Source organism: Pygocentrus nattereri, chromosome 14 (assembly GCF_015220715.1).
Source record: "Pygocentrus nattereri isolate fPygNat1 chromosome 14, fPygNat1.pri, whole genome shotgun sequence".
Taxonomy (NCBI): Eukaryota; Metazoa; Chordata; class Actinopteri; order Characiformes; family Serrasalmidae; genus Pygocentrus; species Pygocentrus nattereri.
Genome location: NC_051224.1, coordinates 26,632,652 through 26,651,852, shown reverse-complemented (window position 1 = coordinate 26,651,852; position 19,201 = coordinate 26,632,652). Strand labels below are relative to the sequence as shown.

Sequence of the window (19,201 nt, the reverse complement as noted above, 5' to 3'; positions counted from 1 at the left end):
GCATTCATGTACTTGCAAGCACCTAAACAGCAGTGCTGTCTTTAGCAAAATAGAAACATTACATTCAGCAGTACAGACATAAACTACATCACTTCAGCACCACAGACAGTTTTCATTCAGAAATACAGACAAACGTCGGCACTGCATTCAGCTCCACAGATGCTATACATTCAGCAGTACAGACACAAACAGTAGTACTGCATTCAGCACCACTGACACTTAGCATTCAGCAGTACAGACATAATTACACCATTTCAGCATCACATACTTGTTGATGCAACAGTACAAAAATACTAGTGCTGTATTTAGCATCGTGGAAACCTTGCATTCAACAGTACAGACATAAACTACAGCACTTTATTGCCACAGACACTTTGTATTCATCAGTATAGACATAAACACCAGTGCTGTCTTTAGCAAATGCCCTCAGCATTACAGACACACAGACCACAGATATCAGCGGTGCCGCAGCACAGACAGCAGCGCTGTGTTCAGCACCACGGACAGCGACAGGAGAAGCGCTGCGCTCAGTGGGCGTTGCTTTGCGTTGCGTCGCTTTGCGCTGCGCTGCTTTAGCGCTCCGGATTCCGGAGGATCGCACGAGCGAAAATCCTCCACATTGACATTCATTGAAGAAGCAGCAGCAGCAGCCGCGGCGGCGCGTGCAGAACTGCTGCTGCCTCCGCGAGGAGCGCGAGGGTTTTATTCTCATCCTTACCATCATCACTGTCTGAGCGTGCCTTCATTACATCACACCGGATCTGTAGGGTTTAGGAGAACATGTTCGCGCGGGAAAATAAGGAGCTGCACCGCCGAGAGGGGTTTTCTTTATGGTGCTGTTCCGCTCGCGAGGCGCGCGGCTGCTCTCTGCGGTGAAAGGCTGTTTATTTTCGGCTGGATTAACAAGTGGAGGAACAAATTAGGACTTGGTGTTTACTGGCAGCTGACGGTGCCGCGCTGGAGAGCAGATCGTCTCCTCTGCACGTTCTTCGCACGAGAAAGTAGTGATGCTGATGCCTGGAACTGTTTTCCTCAACAGAGAAAACAAATAACGCTCACTCTCTCTTTCTCGCCACCCCCCCTCTCTTTTTCTCTCTCTCTTTCTCTCTCTCTCTTTCGACCCTTCAGTCTGAGAGATGGAGGCATTTTAAGGCTGTGACAATCACCCTTTGAGCCTCCTTTTCTACTCAAGCTGTAGAAGTTGTCTGGAAGCAGCAGAAGCATCAGACCCCCGAAGAAACCCCCCCACACCCCCCTCGAGGATGATGTGCGCGCGTGAGGTGGACCTGGCAGGTTAAGGAGGTCCATGCTCAGCCCCCCGCTCTGTTTTCGCTCCTGGCCGTGATCTCCACTCTGAAATGAGGAGAAGATGCTGATGTGTGACCGAGGCGTTCAGATGCTCATCACCACCGTGGGCGCTTTCGCCGCCTTCAGCCTCATGACCATCGCCGTGGGAACGGACTACTGGCTCTACTCTAGAGGAGTGTGCCGGGTCAAGAGCAACAACGAGAATGAGACGAGCCGGAAGAACGAGGAGGTGATGACACACTCCGGCCTGTGGAGAACCTGCTGTCTGGAAGGTGAGTGGACCAACAGATTAACCAAATTACCAAATTACAGACTGGCTGCTTTGAGGAAGATGAATTATTAGTCTTGGATTAGACTACAGAACTAGCCATTTAGTCTAGATTTATATTTGATCTGCATGTTGGAAATGTTGTTTTGTTTAGATTTATGCTTAATCTGCATCTGGGAAACTCCATTTAGTCTGCGTTCACTTCAGTCTGGGTGTGGGAAATGCCATTTAGTATAGATATGTGTTTAATCTGCATATTGAAGAAGCAGTTGTGTTTAGGTTTATGCCTGATCTGCACCTGGATAACTCTATTTAGTGTAGGTTTAGGCTTAATCTGGATCTCAGAAATGCCATTTACTCTGGATTCACTTTATTCTGGGTGTGGGAATGTCATTTTTTCTAGATTTATGTTTAATCTGTATGTTTGAAATGCAGTTTTGTTCAGATTTATTAATTTCATCTGAGAAACTCCATTTAGTGTGGGTTTAGGCCTAATCTAGATTGGAGAAGTCTCATTTAGTCTCAGTTTAGGCTACATCGAGATCTGAAAGATTCAATGTAGTCTAGGTTTATATGTAATCTGAATCTGGAAATGTAATTTAGTCTAAATTTACCTTCAATCTGCGTCTGGGAAATATCATTCAGTGTAGGTTTAGGCTTAATCTAGAACCGAGATAGAAAATTTAGTCTATGATAAGGCTATATCTAGATCTGGAAAACCCCATTTAATCTAAATTTAGGCTATTTCTTGATCTGGAAAATGTCATGTAAACTAAATTTAGGCTTAATCTGAATGTGGGAAATGCCATATAGTCTAGATTTATGCTTATATCTGCATCTGAAAAACATATCAGCATCACTGATAGTCTAGGGTTTGGCTTAATCTGGATCTGGCAAGTGTCATTTAGTCTAAATTTAAGATTAATCACAATCTGGAAGTGCCATTTAGTCTCGGTTAACACAATCTGCATCTGGAAAATCCCATTTATTGTAGGTTTAATCTTAATCTACATCTGAGATATGAAATGTAATCTATTTTAAGGCTATATCTTGATCTGGGAATCTTAAATTGAACGTGAGAGAACATTATTTGTTTAAATATAGGCTTGATCTGAGTGTGAAATGCCATTTAGTCAAGATTTATGATTAATCTGTATCTGGCAAACATATCAGCACCACTGATAGTCTATGTTTAGGTATAATCTGGATCTGACAAATGTTTAATCTAAATTTATGATTAATCTGCATCTGGGAAACCTTGTTAAATCTGGATTAAGGTTTAATCTGGACCTGAGATATGCCATTTAGTATAGGTTTAGCATTAATCTGCATCTGGGAAACTCCATTTAATCTAAATTTAGGTTTAATCAGGATTGGAGAAGTGTAACATAGTCTAGGTTAAGGCTATATCTAGATCTAGTAAAATTTAAAATCCATTTAATCTGGATTTAGTCTCTATCTGTCTGAAAGACCCCATTTGGTCTATGTTTGAGTTAGTCTAGGTCTGAGATGTGTAATTTAGTCTATGTTAAGACTATATCTGGATCTAGGAAATCCCATTTATTGTAGGTTTAGTTTGGCAAATGTGATTTAGTCAAGGTTTAGATGTAATTTGGATCTAAGAACTGTCATTTAGTCTAATTTATATTTTGTAGGTTTTGGCTTAGTCTGCATCTGGGAAAACCCTGTTTAATCTAGGTTTAGGCTTAAACTGGACCTGAGAAAATGTAGTCTATTTTACTGACGTCTGGTAAACTTTATTTAGTCTAGGTTTAGGCTCAATCTAAGTGTGTGAAATGCCATTTAGTCTAGATTTATGCTTAATATTCGTCTGAAAAAAATTAGGTTTAGGCTTTATCTGGATGTGGGAAATGCAATTTAATCTGTATTTTTATTCTTAATTTGAATATGGAAAACTAAATGGGGTTTGGGAAAATTTAGTTGGTTTAAGGTTAAGTTTAATCTTGGTCTGGGTAACGTCATTCAGTATAGGCTTAATCTTCATCTGGTAAACTTCATTTACATCATGTTTCATTTGGTTATGAGAAATGCCATTTGGGCTAGGTTTAATCTGGGTCCACTGAACCCCATTTAGTCAAGATTTGGGCTTAATCTAGAAATTGAAAATATCATGTATTATCACTTAATCTGTGTCTCCAAAACCCAGTTTAGTGCATGTCTAAACTCAGTCTTATTTTCATTCTTCAGCAGATACTGAAATGTGTTTTCTTGTGTTATGATTTGCTCTAAAATTCACGCTCCCAGAAACCCTAACAAGTCTGTTATCGACTTAAAAATCTGACACAGTCTGAGGAACGAAAGCTGAAACTGACTTCCTGCTTCCTCTCTGTTGGTGTCTTATTCAGATTTCTGCTCCACCTTAAAACGGTGCAGCAGTTAGATTCTAGTGCCTGAGGCACCATTTAAGGTGGAACAGAAAACCTGAATAAGAAGCTGGAGAACAGGAAGCCAATTTCTCCAACACGGTTGAGGGGAGTGTGTAATGAATTAGGCATGGAGTTAGTACTAAGCTAACTGGTGGTGTAAAAGCTTCCATTACTTCAATTACATAACTGTACAGGAATCAGCAGCTCTACTCAGCCCGCCGCTCTCTCACTGCACTCACACAAACGCAGAGACACTAATCTTCACACACGAGTTTAATCACCTATGGAGCACAGATAACCTTCAAAGAGAGCCTGACTGTCCACACTGTAAATCAGTAACAGAACCGAATAGACACCAAGACTCCATTCAGTAAAAAAGAAGAGTGTATAAGTTTGTTAATGACACCACTAGAGGGTGGCGCTGAGCGAAGTTTGTTTATTTGATGGTTGTTAATGACGCCTTTAGAGGGCAGCACTGAGTGAGGTTTGTTTATGTGATGTTTGTTAATGATGGCTTTAGAGGGCGGCAGTGAGCAAGGTTTGTTTATTTGATGGTTGTTAATTTCGCCTTTAGAGGGCGGTGCTGAGTGAGGTTTGTTTATGTGATGTTTGTTAATGACGCATTTAGAGGGCGGTGGTGAGTGAGGTTTGTTTATTTGATGGTTGTTAATGATGCCTTTAGAGGGCGGTGCTGAGTGAGGTTTGTTTATGTGATGTTTGTTAATAACACCTTTAGAGGGCGGCGCTGAGCTACGTTTGTTTATTTAATGGTTGTTAATGACTTTAGAGGGGGGCGCTGAACTATGTTTGTTTATTTGATGGTTGTTAATGATGCCTTTAGAGGGCAGCGCTAAGCTACGTTTGTTTATTTAATGGTTGTTAATGATTTTAGAGGGCAGCGCTGAGCTACGTTTGTTTATTTAATGGTTGTTAATGACTTTAGAGGGGGGGCGCTGAACTATGTTTGTTTATTTGATGGTTGTTAATGATGCCTTTAGAGGGCAGCGCTGAGCGAAGTTTGTTTATGTGATGTTTGTTAATGACGCCTTTAGAGGGCGGTGGTGAGTGGGGTTTGTTTATTTGATGGTTGTTAATAACACCTTTAGAGGGCGGCGCTGAGCTACGTTTGTTTATTTAATGGTTGTTAATGACTTTAGAGGGCGGCGCTGAGCTATGTTTGTTTATTTGATGGTTGTTAATGATGCCTTTTGAGGGCAGCACTGAACGACGTTTGTTTATTTGAGGTTTGTTGATGATGCCTTTAGAGGGCGGTGCTGAACAACATTTGTTTATTTTATGTTTGTTGATGATGCCTTTAGAGGGTGGTGCTGAACGAAGTTTGTTTACTTGATGTTTGTTGATGCCTTTAGAATGACGTTTGTTTATTTGATGGTCGTTAATGACACCTTTAGAGGGCAGCAGCAAGCAACATTTGTTTATTTGATGGTTGTTAATGATGCCTTTAGAGGGCGACGCTAAATGATCTTTGTTTATTTGACGTTTCTTGATGACGCCTGTAGAGGGCACTGGTCAGCAACGTTTGTTTATTTGACATTTGTTGACAAGTTTTCACAGGGGGACAGTGCGCAACATTTGTGTATTGGACATTTGTTGATGCCCTTAGAGGGTGGTGTTGAATGATGTTTGTTTTTTTAATATTTGTTGATGATGCCTTTAGAGGGTGGCGCTGAGCACGTTTGTTTATTTGATGGTTGTTAATGATGCCTTTAGAGAGCGAAGCTGGACAATGTTTGTTTATTTGATGTTTGTTGATGATGCCTTCAGAGGGTGGCGCTGAACATCGTTTGTTTATTTGACGTTTATTGACGATGCCTGAGGGTGGTGCTGAGCAACGTTCGTTTATTTGATAATGTCCTTAGTTTGTGGTCAGTTGGAAATTAAATAACCATTGAAAGCTAGAATGTGAGAAAGCTAATCAGCCAATTTGGCCACTTTTACTTTAAAAATTTAACACAATTACTTTAATCAGGTTTTATCATCACCTTATAATATAATGATAATTTTTACCGCTGTAGCTATGGAATCACTGACCTTCTGATCAGAGGTTTTTTAATCAGAATTGAATGTATCACTGTATTTGGACCTGGTGCATTTTTATCACTGTATGTTGGATCATTTAAAGAAGTCATACATGCACAGCCTTCTGTGAGTGAACACATCCTTATCATTTGCGGCTCTAATAGCTTCCTGAATCCACTGGTTCATTGCAGTAAATACTACAGGAATGCAGTGTTCCATTTCTGGTTTGGGAACGTTATGCTAGGGTTAAAATACTGAATCGGGAACATTAAAACTGGTTCTGGTCAGAGTCAGTGAGCCCTGCTGTGTTTGAGTGCTGCACAGCCATGCAGCCTCTCTGAAACCTCAAACAGCTGAAAGCAGTGACCTTGCGACTTATGCAATTGTAATAAAGCATCGCTTTGTGTCAGTGTTTTTCACAGCGCTGGATAAAGTCCGCTTTATAAAACACTGCGCTCTCATCCCGCTACAGCTTCAGCAGGACAGCATTAACACACCTCATAATGTCTCCTCTAACTTTAATTAATCTGCTGGCCAGATCTCGGAGGAGTGTGAGACATGTGTGTGATGGGATGAGTGTGAGACAGCGTGTAACTGAAAGTGACAGGAAGTGCACAGTGCATGCGCTTATGGCAGATACATTAGTTATTATTAAGTCATAGAAGAGAGAAACACAGGACTGGACCTACTGACTGCTCTGTGAACGTTAAGAGGTTGTACCTTTACTGGAAGTCTTTACTGCAGGGGTTTCCAGTCTCTTTCCTCTGCACATTTTTGTTTTTTCCCTCCCCTACACACATGACCCATTGCACGAGAAGCTCAATAATTAGCTAATGAGTGGAATCAGACTGAATGAGGAAAAGCAAAAAACCTTCCATGACAAAAAAAGCATGCAATAATTTTAAAGGAATTATTCCTAAATATGGAATGGTGGGATGAATCTGATAGAAAATTGTTGTCTTGTTTTACAGAAAGAAAAAAAATGTATTACAAGTTGCCATATCTATCATTTTTTGACATTTAAAAGGAAACATTCCACCTGAACCTGAATGTAGCCCACAAAATTCCATCTAAACACAACAATAGCCACACAACATTCCATCTGAACCTGACTGTAGCCCCACAAAATTCCATCTGAACCTGACTGTAGCCCACAACTGTAGTTGACAAAATTCTGCATGAACCAACGGTAATTGACAAAATTCTGTGTGAACCAAATGTAGCCCACACAATTCAGACTGAACCGACTGTAGCTGACAGAATTCTGTCTGAAACAACTGTAGCCAACAAAATTCTGTCTGAACCGACTGTAGCCCACAAAATTCATTCTGAACCCACTATAGTTGAAAAAAATCTGTCTAAACTAACTGTAGTTGACAAAATTCTGTCTGAACTGACTGCAGCCCATACAATTCAGTCTGAACCAACTGTAGTTGACAGAATTCTGTCTGTACCAACTGTAGTTGAAACAATTCTGTGTGAAGTGAATGTAGCCCACAAAATTCTGTCTGAACCAACTATAGTTGACACAATTCTGTCAGAACCAACTGTTGTTGACAAAATTCTGTCTGAACTAATTGTAGTTGACAGAATTCTGTCTGAACTGACTGTAGCCCACAAAATTCAGTCTGAACCCACTATATTGACAAAAGTCTGTCTAAACCAACTGTAGCCCACAAAATTCTGTCTGAGCCAACTACAGTTGACACAATTTTGTCAGAATTGACTGTAGCCAAAAAAATTCAGTCTCAACCAATTGTACTTCACAAAATTCTGACTGAACCAACTGTATTTGACAAAATTCTGTCTGAATCAACTATATCCCACAAAATTCAGTCTGAACCAACTGTAGTTGACAGTTCTGTGTGAACCAACTGTAGACCACAAAATTCAGTCTGAACCTGACTGTAGTTCACAAAATTCTGTCTGAACCCACTGTAGTTCACAAAATTCTGTGTGAAACAACTTTAGTTGACAACATTCTGTGTGAACCAACTGGAGCTCACAAAATTTACTCTGAACTGACTATAGTTGACAAAATTCAGTCTGAATCCGAATGTAGCTCATGAAATTCCGTCTGAACTGACTGAAGCCTACAAAATTCCATCTAAACCCAACTGTAATCCAGAAAATTCTGTCTGAATCTGAATGTAGCTCACGAAATTCCGTCTGAACTGACTGAAGCCCACAAAATTCCATCTGAAGTCGACGGTAGCCAACAAAATTCCTTGTGAATCTGAGAGTAGCCACAGAAAATTCTGTCTAAACCAACTGTAGTCGACAAAATTCTGTCTGAGCTGACTGTACTTGACAAAATTCTGTCTGAACCCGACCGAAGCCAACAAAACTCTGTCTAAACCTACTGTAGTTGACAAAATTCTGTCTGAACTAACTGTAGTTGAGAAAATTCAGTCTGAACCCAATTGGAGCTCGCAAAATTCTGTCTAAACTGACTGTTGTTGAGAAAATTCAGTCTGAACCAATTGTAATTCACAAAATTCTGTCTGAACCCAACTGTAGTTGACAAAATTCAGTCTGATCTGACTGTAGCCCACAAAATTCATTCTGAACCAACTGTAGTTAAGAAAATTCTGTCTGAACTGACTATACTTGGCAAAATTCAGTCTGATCTGACTGCAGCCCACGAAATTCAGTCTGAACTGAGTATAGTTGAAAAAATTCTGTCTGAACCAACTGCAGCCCACAAAATTCTGTCTGAACTGACTGTAACTGACAAAATTCAGTCAGAACCAACTGTCCCCCACAAAATTCTGTCTGAACCCAACTGTATCCCATAAAATTCTGTCTGAACTGACTGTAGCCCACAAAATCCTTTGTGAACTCCTGTATTCCACAAAATTCCATCTGAACCAACTGTAGCCCACAAAATTCTTTCAAAACCTTACTATAGTTGAAAAAATACTCTCTGAGCTGACTGAAGCACACAAAATTCTGTCTGAACCAACTGTTGTTGACAAAATTCTGTCTGAACCAACTGTAGTTGACAAAATTTAGTCTGAACCCAACTGGAGCCCACAAAATTCTGTCTGAACTGACTGTAGTTGACAAAATTCTGTCTGAACCAATTGTAGTTCACAAAATTCAGCCTGAACCAACTATAGTTGACAAAATTGAGTCTGATCTGACTGTAGCCAAAAAAATTCTCTCTGAACCGACTATACTTCACAAAATTCAGCCTGAGCTGACTGTAGCCCACCAAATTCTGTCTGAACCTGACTATAGCCCACAAAATTCTATATAAATCAGCTTTAGTTGAAAAAATTCTGTCTGAAACGATTGTAGTTGACAAAATTCTGTCTGAACTGACTATACTTCACAAAATTCATCCTGAGCTGACTGTAGCCCGCCAAATTCTGTCTGAACCTAACTATATCCCACAAAATTCTGTGTAAATCAGCTTTAGGTGAAAAAATTCTGTCTGAAACGACTGTAGTTGACAAAATTCTGTCTGAACCAACTATAATTGACAAAATTCAGTCTGATCTGACTGTAGCCCACAAAAATCTGTCTGAAACAATTGTAGTTGACAAAGCTCTGTCTGAACCAATTACAGTTGACAAAATTCACTATGATTCAACCGTAGCCCACAAAATTCTCTCTGAACCAACTGTAGTTGACAAAATTCTTTCTGAACCGTCTATAGTTGGCAAAATCCTGTCTTATCTGACTGTAGCCCACAAAATTCTATATGAACACGACAGGTAGTTGACAAAATTCAGTTTGAACCCAACTGTAGTTGACAAAATTCAGTCTGATCCAACTTTAGCCAACAAAATTCAGTCTGAACCAATTGTGGTTGATAAAATTCTTGTGGTTGATAAAATTCTTGACAAAATACAGTCTGATCTGACTGTAGCCCACAAAATTCTGTCTAAACACATCTGTAGCCCAGAAAATTCTGTCTGAACCAATTGTAGTTGACAAAATTCAGTCTGAACCAATTGTAGTTGACACAATTCTTTCTGAACCAACTACGGTTGACAAAATTAACTCTGATCCAGCTGTAGCCCACAAAATTCTGTTTGAACCATCTGTAGATGACACAAATCTTTCTGAAACGACTATAGTTGACAAAATTCAGTCTGATCTGACTGTAGCCCACAAAATTCTGTCTGAACCAACTGTAGTTGACAAAATTCAGTCTGAACCAACTATAGTCGACAAAATTCTGTCAGATCCGACTGTAGCCTACATAATTCTGTCTAAACCCGACTGTAGTTGACAAAATTCAGTCTGAACCAACTGTAGCCCACAAAATTCTTTCTGAACCAACTTTAGTTGACAAAATTCAGTCTGAACCAACTATAGTCGACAAAATTCTGTCAGATCCGACTGTAGCCTATATAATTCTGTCTAAACCCGACTGTAGTTGACAAAATTCTGTCTGAACCAACTGTAGCCCACAAAATTCTGTCTGAACCAACTGTTGTTGACAAAATTCTGTCTGGACTAACTGTAGCCCACAAAATTCTGCCGGAACCAATTGTAGTACACAAAATTCTGTCTGAAAATTGTTTCTGTCATTGTTTCCTGTTTATGGAGCCAGTAAAACTGATTGAGAGCCTGTTTTTTTTTTTTTTTTTTTGTAAAGTGTGAGTGATCACACCTTTAACTTATCAGCTCTTTAGTAAATCTAATTCCCCTTCAGAGACAATAAAAATGAGTGAGTGTGTGTGTGTCTTCTGGTGAAGTTTTGCAGCAGCTAAAAGGTCCCTGAGAGATGGAAAAGCAGCCTGTCTCACACTCTCATCACACACACACACACACACACACACACGTCTCCATGGTAACCCGCCGCTCCACCCAAGAGACAGAGAGAGAAAGAGTAAGGGGAGAGAGAGACAAAGAGAGAGAGTAAGGAGAGATAAAAGAGAATGATAGAGAGAGTGTAAAGAGAGAGAGAGTTAGAGACAGAGAGCAAGGGAGTGAGAGAGAGAAGGAAGGAGAGAGAGAGAGAGACTTAGAGAGCGAGTAGCCTGTGCAGTAATGGAAGAACCATGTCTGTTCTTTGTAGAACACGGTGAAACTACAGTTTTTATCTGGACGCAGAGAGAACGGAGGGTTTGTAGTGATTTTAAATGAGTGCAGGTTTAAATAATAAATACTGCTTTGTTTAAAAGCTCTTTATTAAAATGCTAGCAGTTACAACTGTGTTGAGCTTTTCATTCAGCAATGACATCAGCTCCCACTCGCAGCCTCACAGATGAGGAGAAGGATTTTCAGACCAAGAACAGAAGAGGAACGAGCTCTGTGCAAAACTCAGAGACCCTCTTTTATTACTGTACAGTCAGAATAGCTGTGAAGTTCAGGCTCTTCGTTTTTCAGAAGATGCTCATGAGGAAATACAACCCACGCACATAAAAAGGAGAAAGTCACAGTGATAAAACAGGAGATTCTGAAGCTGGAGGAAAATGTGTCCCCTAACAACCACCTGGATGAGCTGGTGGACACCAGAACTGCCCCATCTCATGAACAGCACTTCAAGCTTTCATCTTTGAGAGAAAGGATAAAACAGTAAACTGACCACTGATATCCAATGAGCTCGTTTGAAGATCGAAGTTTGGTACCAGGCTTCTCCACATAAAGTATTGATTAGACCCCATCAAACACAGCTGAGGAGCGGTTTCTCAAGGATCTCCTGCTCCACAACTGTGTGTTGGTCAGTTTTGGTCAAACACAACACCTGATCCTGGTCCTCTCTGGCCCAAAAGCTATTTAAATTTTCCATTAATATTAGTCTGTTTCACAATGTGCTGCATTACAGTACCCAGCATGCACTGCAACATAATGTGCTCTGACTCTCCCACCCTAAAACAGTATATGGGACAGCAGTTACACCTCAATTCTACACAATTCCACACCAGTTATATCACCAAAATGCATTTCAGCTGCAGTATAATCAATATAAACACTGAATGTCAGCTCAGCAGCTCAGAAACTGAGCCCAGATATTAATGAACCTGCAGCAGAGAAAGGATTCCAATTGTCCAATTCAAGCAGATAGGTAGGTTTAACAGACTGAGCTCCTGGGGATGTTTACATTTAGAATATTTCAAGTGTCCATGTAATATTTCAAGGTCTACTACCATGTGTGTGTATCTTGGTGTTGAATAAACTATGGCCAGTTCAGGTTACAGCCAAATATTAATTAAAAATTAAATTAAAAAAAAATTCTCTGGTCCACAGATTTGATTACATTTTTTTCAACCTTTCAATGGTTGGGTTTGACACCCCTGGATTAGATAAAGCAGGTATTAAGTCATTTAAAAGTAAAGGAGAGTAGAAATTCAAAAGCTTTAAAAGAATTCAATTTAATTAACTTTAAAAAATGATATAATTAAAAGTTAATAAGATAATAAAGCGCCGTTCCAAAAGAGAAGGCCTAGAAATGCTAACAGTCTTTGAACTGAGCTGAAAGCTGCTCAAACAGGATCGTTTTCAGGCTGATTTAAAGTGTCCAGTGTCAGGATCTTCTAATGCTTTCTTTCTCCAATGGGTCCATTTAAGAGCAGCATAGTATCTAAACGCTGTTTCTCCATGCAAACATCATTAATACAGTGAGTAGTGATTGTGTGTTATTGTATGTTTAACCATTTCCTGCCCTCTGCCTGAGGAAGTCCAGTCTTAAACCATGGTATTTTAAACCATGGCTAAAACTGCTGTCTGGAATAAACACTGCGCTTCTAAACACTCTAATAATTCAACCAAACAGGTTCAGCTCAGTGTCCACTGACCGAAAGATTGACTACAGCTGAAAAGCTCTGCTCGTCACGTCACACATGGCTGTTTTCATATAATTTAGAGATTTGATTAGCACATTTACATCTGTTTATTTTTGTGTGGTACATTTCTATGTGTGTTGTTTCCCCATATAGTTTAAAATAAATGTATTTTAGCATACATTTGTTTAACATGACAATATATTCTGGAACATATGTTATTGTTTGGACTGCGTTTCAGCATCAACAGCAGTTTGTTTCAAATGTATGTGTTGAAGCACGTTTCTAACAGGATGCAGACGTGCAGGATATTAAAGTTCAAATGTTTTCAGTTTTTTTACAAAATGCTTCAAGTCAAGCTAGCCTTTCATCCATGTTGGAGGGACTACAGACAGCAGCTGCTCTCCTGTTGGCTGCGCTGAGGCCAGAGGAAGATTTTTGAAGGAGGCTAAAAACCAGAGACCCTCACTCTGTTAAACGGTGCAGGCAGACGTTTGATAACATTGCTATTTACAATCAGACATGACAGGACAGAGACTAAGAGAGAAGCCTATTGGATTATAACCACAAATGACACTTGACTCAGGCAGAGGGCAGAAAAAGGATAAACAAACATTAACACACATAATCAACACTCACTGTATTAATGATATTTACATTTAGTCTAATATTAGTATTTTCAGAACACATACAACTACTGCCCAGATAAACAAACATACATTTATTTACTGTACTATGACAGAACATCCAGAACAGATACTTGAAGCACATACACATTCCACTCAAAACCCCTCTGTTTACACTGTATTCCCAGAGGTATTCACTCACCCATCCAAATATTGGATTCAGGTGTTCCAATCACTTCCATGGCTGATGGGTATATATAACCAAGCACCTAGGCATGCAAACTTCTTCTACAAACATTTGTGAAAGAATGTGTTGCTCTCAGGAGCTCAGTGAATTCTAGCATGGTACCGTGATAGGACGTCACCTGGGCAACAAATCAGGTCGTGAAATTTCCTCTCTACTAAATACTTCACAGTCAACTGTCAGTGGTACTATAACAAAGTGGAAGCGATTGGGAATGATAGCAACTAGAGATTGCCAACTTTCTCCACACTTCATGTGGTCTTCAGATTAGCTCAAGAACAGCGTAGAGAGCTTCATGGAATGGGTTTCCATGGCTGAGCAGCTGCATCCAAGCCTTACATCACCAAGTGCAATACAAAGTGTTGAATGCAGTGGTGTAAAGCGCTGCCACTGGACTCTAGAGCAGTGGAGACGTGTTCTCTGGAGTGATGAATCACGCTTCTCTGTCTGGTAATCAGATGGACAAGTCTAGGTTTGGCGGTTGCCAGGAGAACAGTACTTGTCTGACTGTATTGTGCCAAGTGTAAAGTTTGGTGGAGGGGGGATTATGGTGTGGTGTTTCTCAGGAGTTGGGCTCGGCCCCTTTGTTCCAGTGAAATGAACTCTTAATGCTTCAGCAGACCAAGATATTTTGAACATTTTCATGCTCCCAACTTTGTGGAAACAGTTTGGGGATGGTCCCTTCCTGTTCCAACATGACTGCACACCAGTACACAAAGCAAGGGTCCATAAAGACATGCATGAGTGAGTTTGGTGTGGAAGAACTTGACTGGCCTGCACAAAGTCCTGATCTCAACCCAATAGAACATACATTCCCATAAACACACTCCTAACCCTTGGGGAATGCCTTCCCAGAAGAATTGAAGCTATTAAAGCAGCAAAGGGTGGGCCGACATCATATTAAACCTTATGGATTAAGAATGGGATCTCACTCAAGTTCACATGCGTGTGAAGGCATTCGAGCCAATACTTTTGGAAATATAATGTATCTTTTATTTGATTCTTGAGGAGAATAAAACAAAAAGTTCAATGCAAAAAGATAAAAACACAACTGATTGTTTAACAATTGTTTAACTACAATAAAGGTATTAAACTGCCACTTGCTCAGTTCCCCTCTTGTCACTGGGGTGGAACCCTCATGGCTCCATCTCAGTACCTTAAGTCAGGGAACATAACTGAACCATAATCCACTGAAATGATATTTTCTAAGACATACTGACTCCATACACCCCTTCTCGTCTCCAGGCTTTTTTTTACTGTTCTGTTTTAAAACATTCTGTTATAAAAAGAAACAAATATGAACTTTTCACCTGGAAAAACCTATTTAAGGTTCATAATCAGACCTTAAAACCACTGTTGAACCTTTTAGGGAACATTTACACTGTACCTTGATGAACGAAAATGTACTTGAACAGAACCTTTATTTCTAACAGTAGGTAGGTATAGGTAACAGATGTAAATAGAAAATCAGAAATGTTCATATTACAGCTCCAGACCCTGCATATACACACTGTGTACTAGTACAGAACCCTCTGAACCCTCTAGATTTTCAGAGTATGCATAATGATTTAATGATTTTTATTTCACAGAATCATCATTTACACTCTAAGTATTGTAGTAACACATTTTGTTGTAAGTTCTGTTTGGAAACAAAAGTGTTAAAATCTTCAAAAGCCCAACAGAAAATGGTCCAATCTTGATTGTTCTCTCTGTGGTATCTATGCTGAGCTGCTCTCCCATTGGTCAGGACCTCAGGATCTGAACTGAAGGCCTTACATGTTAGATTAACTACCAACATAATCAGGATGTGAAACAACCAATCATGTTTTGGGACCATTTTAAAGTCTTCTGGAGGTTCTAGATAACTGTGAATATGAGTGGAGGTCTATAATCTATATTGGCCCTAAAAATGTTAACCTGCACTAGTGTTAGCTTTGCGCTAACTAACTGTTAGAACTCTCATAGGAGTGCTAGCATTTTTCCTAGTTTTCTAGGCCAAGTTTTGAATTTACTGAAGGCTCTAAAAGATGCAGTTTGAAGTGCGGCTGTATCTGATGTGAGCTATGGAGCAGTTTCTTCAGGATCGCCTGCTCCACAACTGTGCGTTGGTCAGTTTTTGTCATTTCAGTGCTGCCCAGACAGGCTGCTGATGTGTTTGGTGCTGCTCTGTATTCTGGGAAATCAGCAGGAGAGCACAGCTCCACTCTGACTCACCGCCGTCCAGCGTCCAGTCTGATCCTGTTCCTGCCTGCGGCTGGACTGACCTTTATGAAGTAAACCTCTTCTGATAGATCCTCACTGATTAAAGAAATAGTTTGGAGGAAAATCAAACCCCCCAAACCAAACCCTTACTCCAAATACTGCTGATCAGTCGAGTTGTGTTGGGCATCTGGCGTTTTTAGCTTTAGCACTAGAGCTACGAGGCTAATGTAGCTAAAAAGCAATGAAAGCCTCAGGATTTATCACATACGCTCCGCAAAACATGATGTCATGCAATCTTTAATAGACTTGACAGAGATTTTGAGACTAAGATGAGACTAAGAAGTAAAGATAAAATTATTATTATTATTATTATCATTATTATTAGTAGTAGTAATAGTAGTAGTAGTAGTAATAGTGACTGTGCATTGCTAATTTGATTTATATTGTTCTTCTTCTTGGTTCAAAATTTTCTGCTGTTTCCCACTAACTTGCCCTACAGTTTGAGATGTCGATACCATTCCAACTCTGGAATGTCCAGTCTGATCATGAAAACTGTGCTCATATGGTTTTTGTATGATCATCATTAAATTTATTTTTTTTTATTCCAATAGAAAAGGTTTGTGCAGCCCACTTACATGACAATGATACAAGTCTATTAGTAATACACTGTTAACCATGTGGGAAACCATAGCAACCATCAATGTCCACTTAACCACCTACTATCCACCAATGTCCACCTAACAACCACCTGGGATACCATACCAACCATCTAGCAATACTCTAACAAACATCAACAATACCAAAGTAACTGCTTAGCAACCACATGGAGTACCATAGCAGCAACCTAGCAACCACATGGGATACCACAGCACCTTTCAGCACCTGCGGTACCAAAGCAACTTCCAAGCCACACTGTAGCAACCACCTAGCAACACTAGCAACTACCTAGAATACCATAACAGCCACCTAGCAACACTCTAGCAGCCACCTAGGATACCATAACAACCACATAGCAACACTCTAGTAACCACCTGGGATACCACAGCAACCACCTAGTAACAACACCATAGAAACTACCTGGCAACACCATAGCAACCACTTGGGTAGCATAGAAACAATGGCAGAAGTAGACACCATTTTGCATCATCCTTGAAGTGTTGGTTCTGTTATCAGGAAGTTGATCCAGTTCAGTTCCCAGTGATGCCACAGCAGAAGATCATGGCTGCTCACTCTCTCTATCTATCTCTCCCTATCTCTATCTTTCCCCCTCGCTTCCTCTTCTACCTCTGTATATAGACCACATAGGTGGAGATACGTAAACTTGCTGGTTTTTATGACATCACAAAAACAATGAATACCAAACTGGCTTTTTTTTACAGTTCAGTTTGCGTATTTGGATTGAACGCGCTGAGGAGTAAAGCTTTGACAACTGCATCAAATTTAACAAATACTATACTCACTTTAAAAAGATGGTTCTTCAAGGGTTCTTTAGTAAAGAACATTGTTCGATACAGAAACATGAACACTCAAAGAACGCTTTGCATAACTAAAGTTCTTTGCATGGTGAAATAGTTCTTCAAACTGAAAGAGAATGCGTTGTATATGGTTCTATACAGCACCAAAAAATTGTTCTCCTTCAATCGGAAGAACCACTTCACAATGAATACAACCTTTTAAGCATGCAAAGGGTTCTTTGAGTGTTTATGGTTCTATATAGAACATTTGCCTTTGCTGCAGAGCCTTGGAAGAACCATCATTTTTAAGAGAGTACATCAAACATAACAGTAAGGAAAACACATTCTAGGTCCTTTAATGTCTGTGCAGCTGCTGTTCTGTTCTGCTGTTCGGCTGTTCTAGATTCTGACAGCTGCTGTTAAACTCCTGAAGGAAAACCCTGATCACTTGAACTCTTAAAGTGGAGACGCTGTGAACTGGTACTCACTCTATGTGTAGATCAGATTCAGAGCTGGAGTCTCTCTCTTTCTCTCTCTCTCTCTCTCTCTCTCTCTCTCTCTCTCTGTTCTCTCTTCCTGTCTCCCTGTATTCTCTCTCTCTCTCTCTCTCTCTGTTCTCTCTCCCTTTCTCTCTCTCTCTCTCTGTTCTCTCTCCCTTTCTCTCTCTCTCTCTCTCTCTCTCTCTCTCTCTCTCTCTCTCTCTCCTTCTCTCTGTTCTCTCTCTCTCTCTGTTCTCTCTCCTTCTGTCTCTGTCTCTCTCCCTCTCTCTGTTCTCTCTCCCTTTCTCTCTCTCTCTGTTCTCTCTCTTTCTGTATGTTGTCTCTCCTTATGTCTCTGTCTCTCTCTCCCTCTCTCTGCTCTCTCTCTCCTTCTCACTGTTCTCTCTCTCTCTCTGTTTTCTCTCCTTCTGTCTCTGTCTCTCTCCCTCTCTCTGTTCTCTCTCCTTGTGTCTGTCTCTCTTTCTCTCTCTCTGTATGTTGTCTCTCCTTCTGTCTCTGTCTCTCTCTCCCTCTCTCTGCTCTCTCTCTCTGTTCTCTCTCCCTTTCTCTCTCTCTGTTCTCTCTCCTTCTGTCTGTCTCGCTTTCTCTCCCCCTCTTTGTTTTTTTCTCTCTCTCTCACCCTCCCTCTCTCTCTTCTTTCTTCTTCTGTCTGTCTGTCTCTCTCTCCCCCTCTTTGTTTTCTCTCTCTCTCTCCCTCTCTCTCTCCTTCTGTCTGTCTCTCTTTCTCTCCCCCTCTTTGTTTTCTCTCTCTCTCCCTCTCTCTTCTCTCTCCTTCTGTCTGTCTCTCATTCTCTCCCCCTCTTTGTTTTCTCGCCCTCTCTCTCTCTCTCTCTCTCTCTCTCTGTATCTGTATCTCTCAGTCTCTCTTTCTCTCTCTCTCTCTCTCTCTCTCCTTCTGTCTGTCTTTCTCTCCCCCTCTTTGTTTTCTCTATCTTTCTCTCTCTTTCTCTCCCCCTCTTTGTTTTCTCTCTCTCTCTCCCTCTGTTTTCTCTCTCTCTCCCTCTCTCTCTCTTCTCTCTCGTTCTGTCTGTCTCTCTTTCTCTCCCCCTTCGTTTTCTCTCTCTCTCCTCTCTCCATCTTTCTGTCTCTCTTTCTCTCCCCCTCTTTGTTTTATTGTTTTATTTATTTATTTGTGTTTGCTTTATTGACATGACAAATTCACATATTTGTAGTCAAAGCGTTCATACTATAAATAAACAGTGAAAATACATATATATATATATATATATATATATATATTTATATATATATATATACACACACATATATATATATATATATATATGTATAAAAAATAATAAAATTAAAATATATATATATATATATACACATATATCAAAGAAAATATAGTGTTAATTAATAAAATCTTTTTCTCCCTCTCTTCTCTGCTTCTGTCTGTCTCTCTTTCTCTCCCCCTCTTTGTTTTCTCTCT

The 19,201-nt window shown here is 40.1% G+C and overlaps 1 protein-coding gene across 2 annotated transcripts in view; it reads left to right on the top strand.

The window, feature by feature from the left end:
* Nucleotides 1–388: 388 nt before the first annotated feature.
* cacng3b (calcium channel, voltage-dependent, gamma subunit 3b) overlaps nt 389–19,201 on the top strand; it is a 95,574-nt gene continuing 76,761 nt past the window's right edge. For both annotated transcript variants that reach the window (XR_001858575.2, XM_017713773.2), the window contains exon 1: nt 389–1,580. Coding sequence is in view for 1 of the 2 variants with exons in the window: in XM_017713773.2 (XP_017569262.1) it covers nt 1,370–1,580 (211 nt within the window). In the remaining variant the exon portion in view is untranslated. The remainder of the gene's footprint in view (nt 1,581–19,201) is intronic.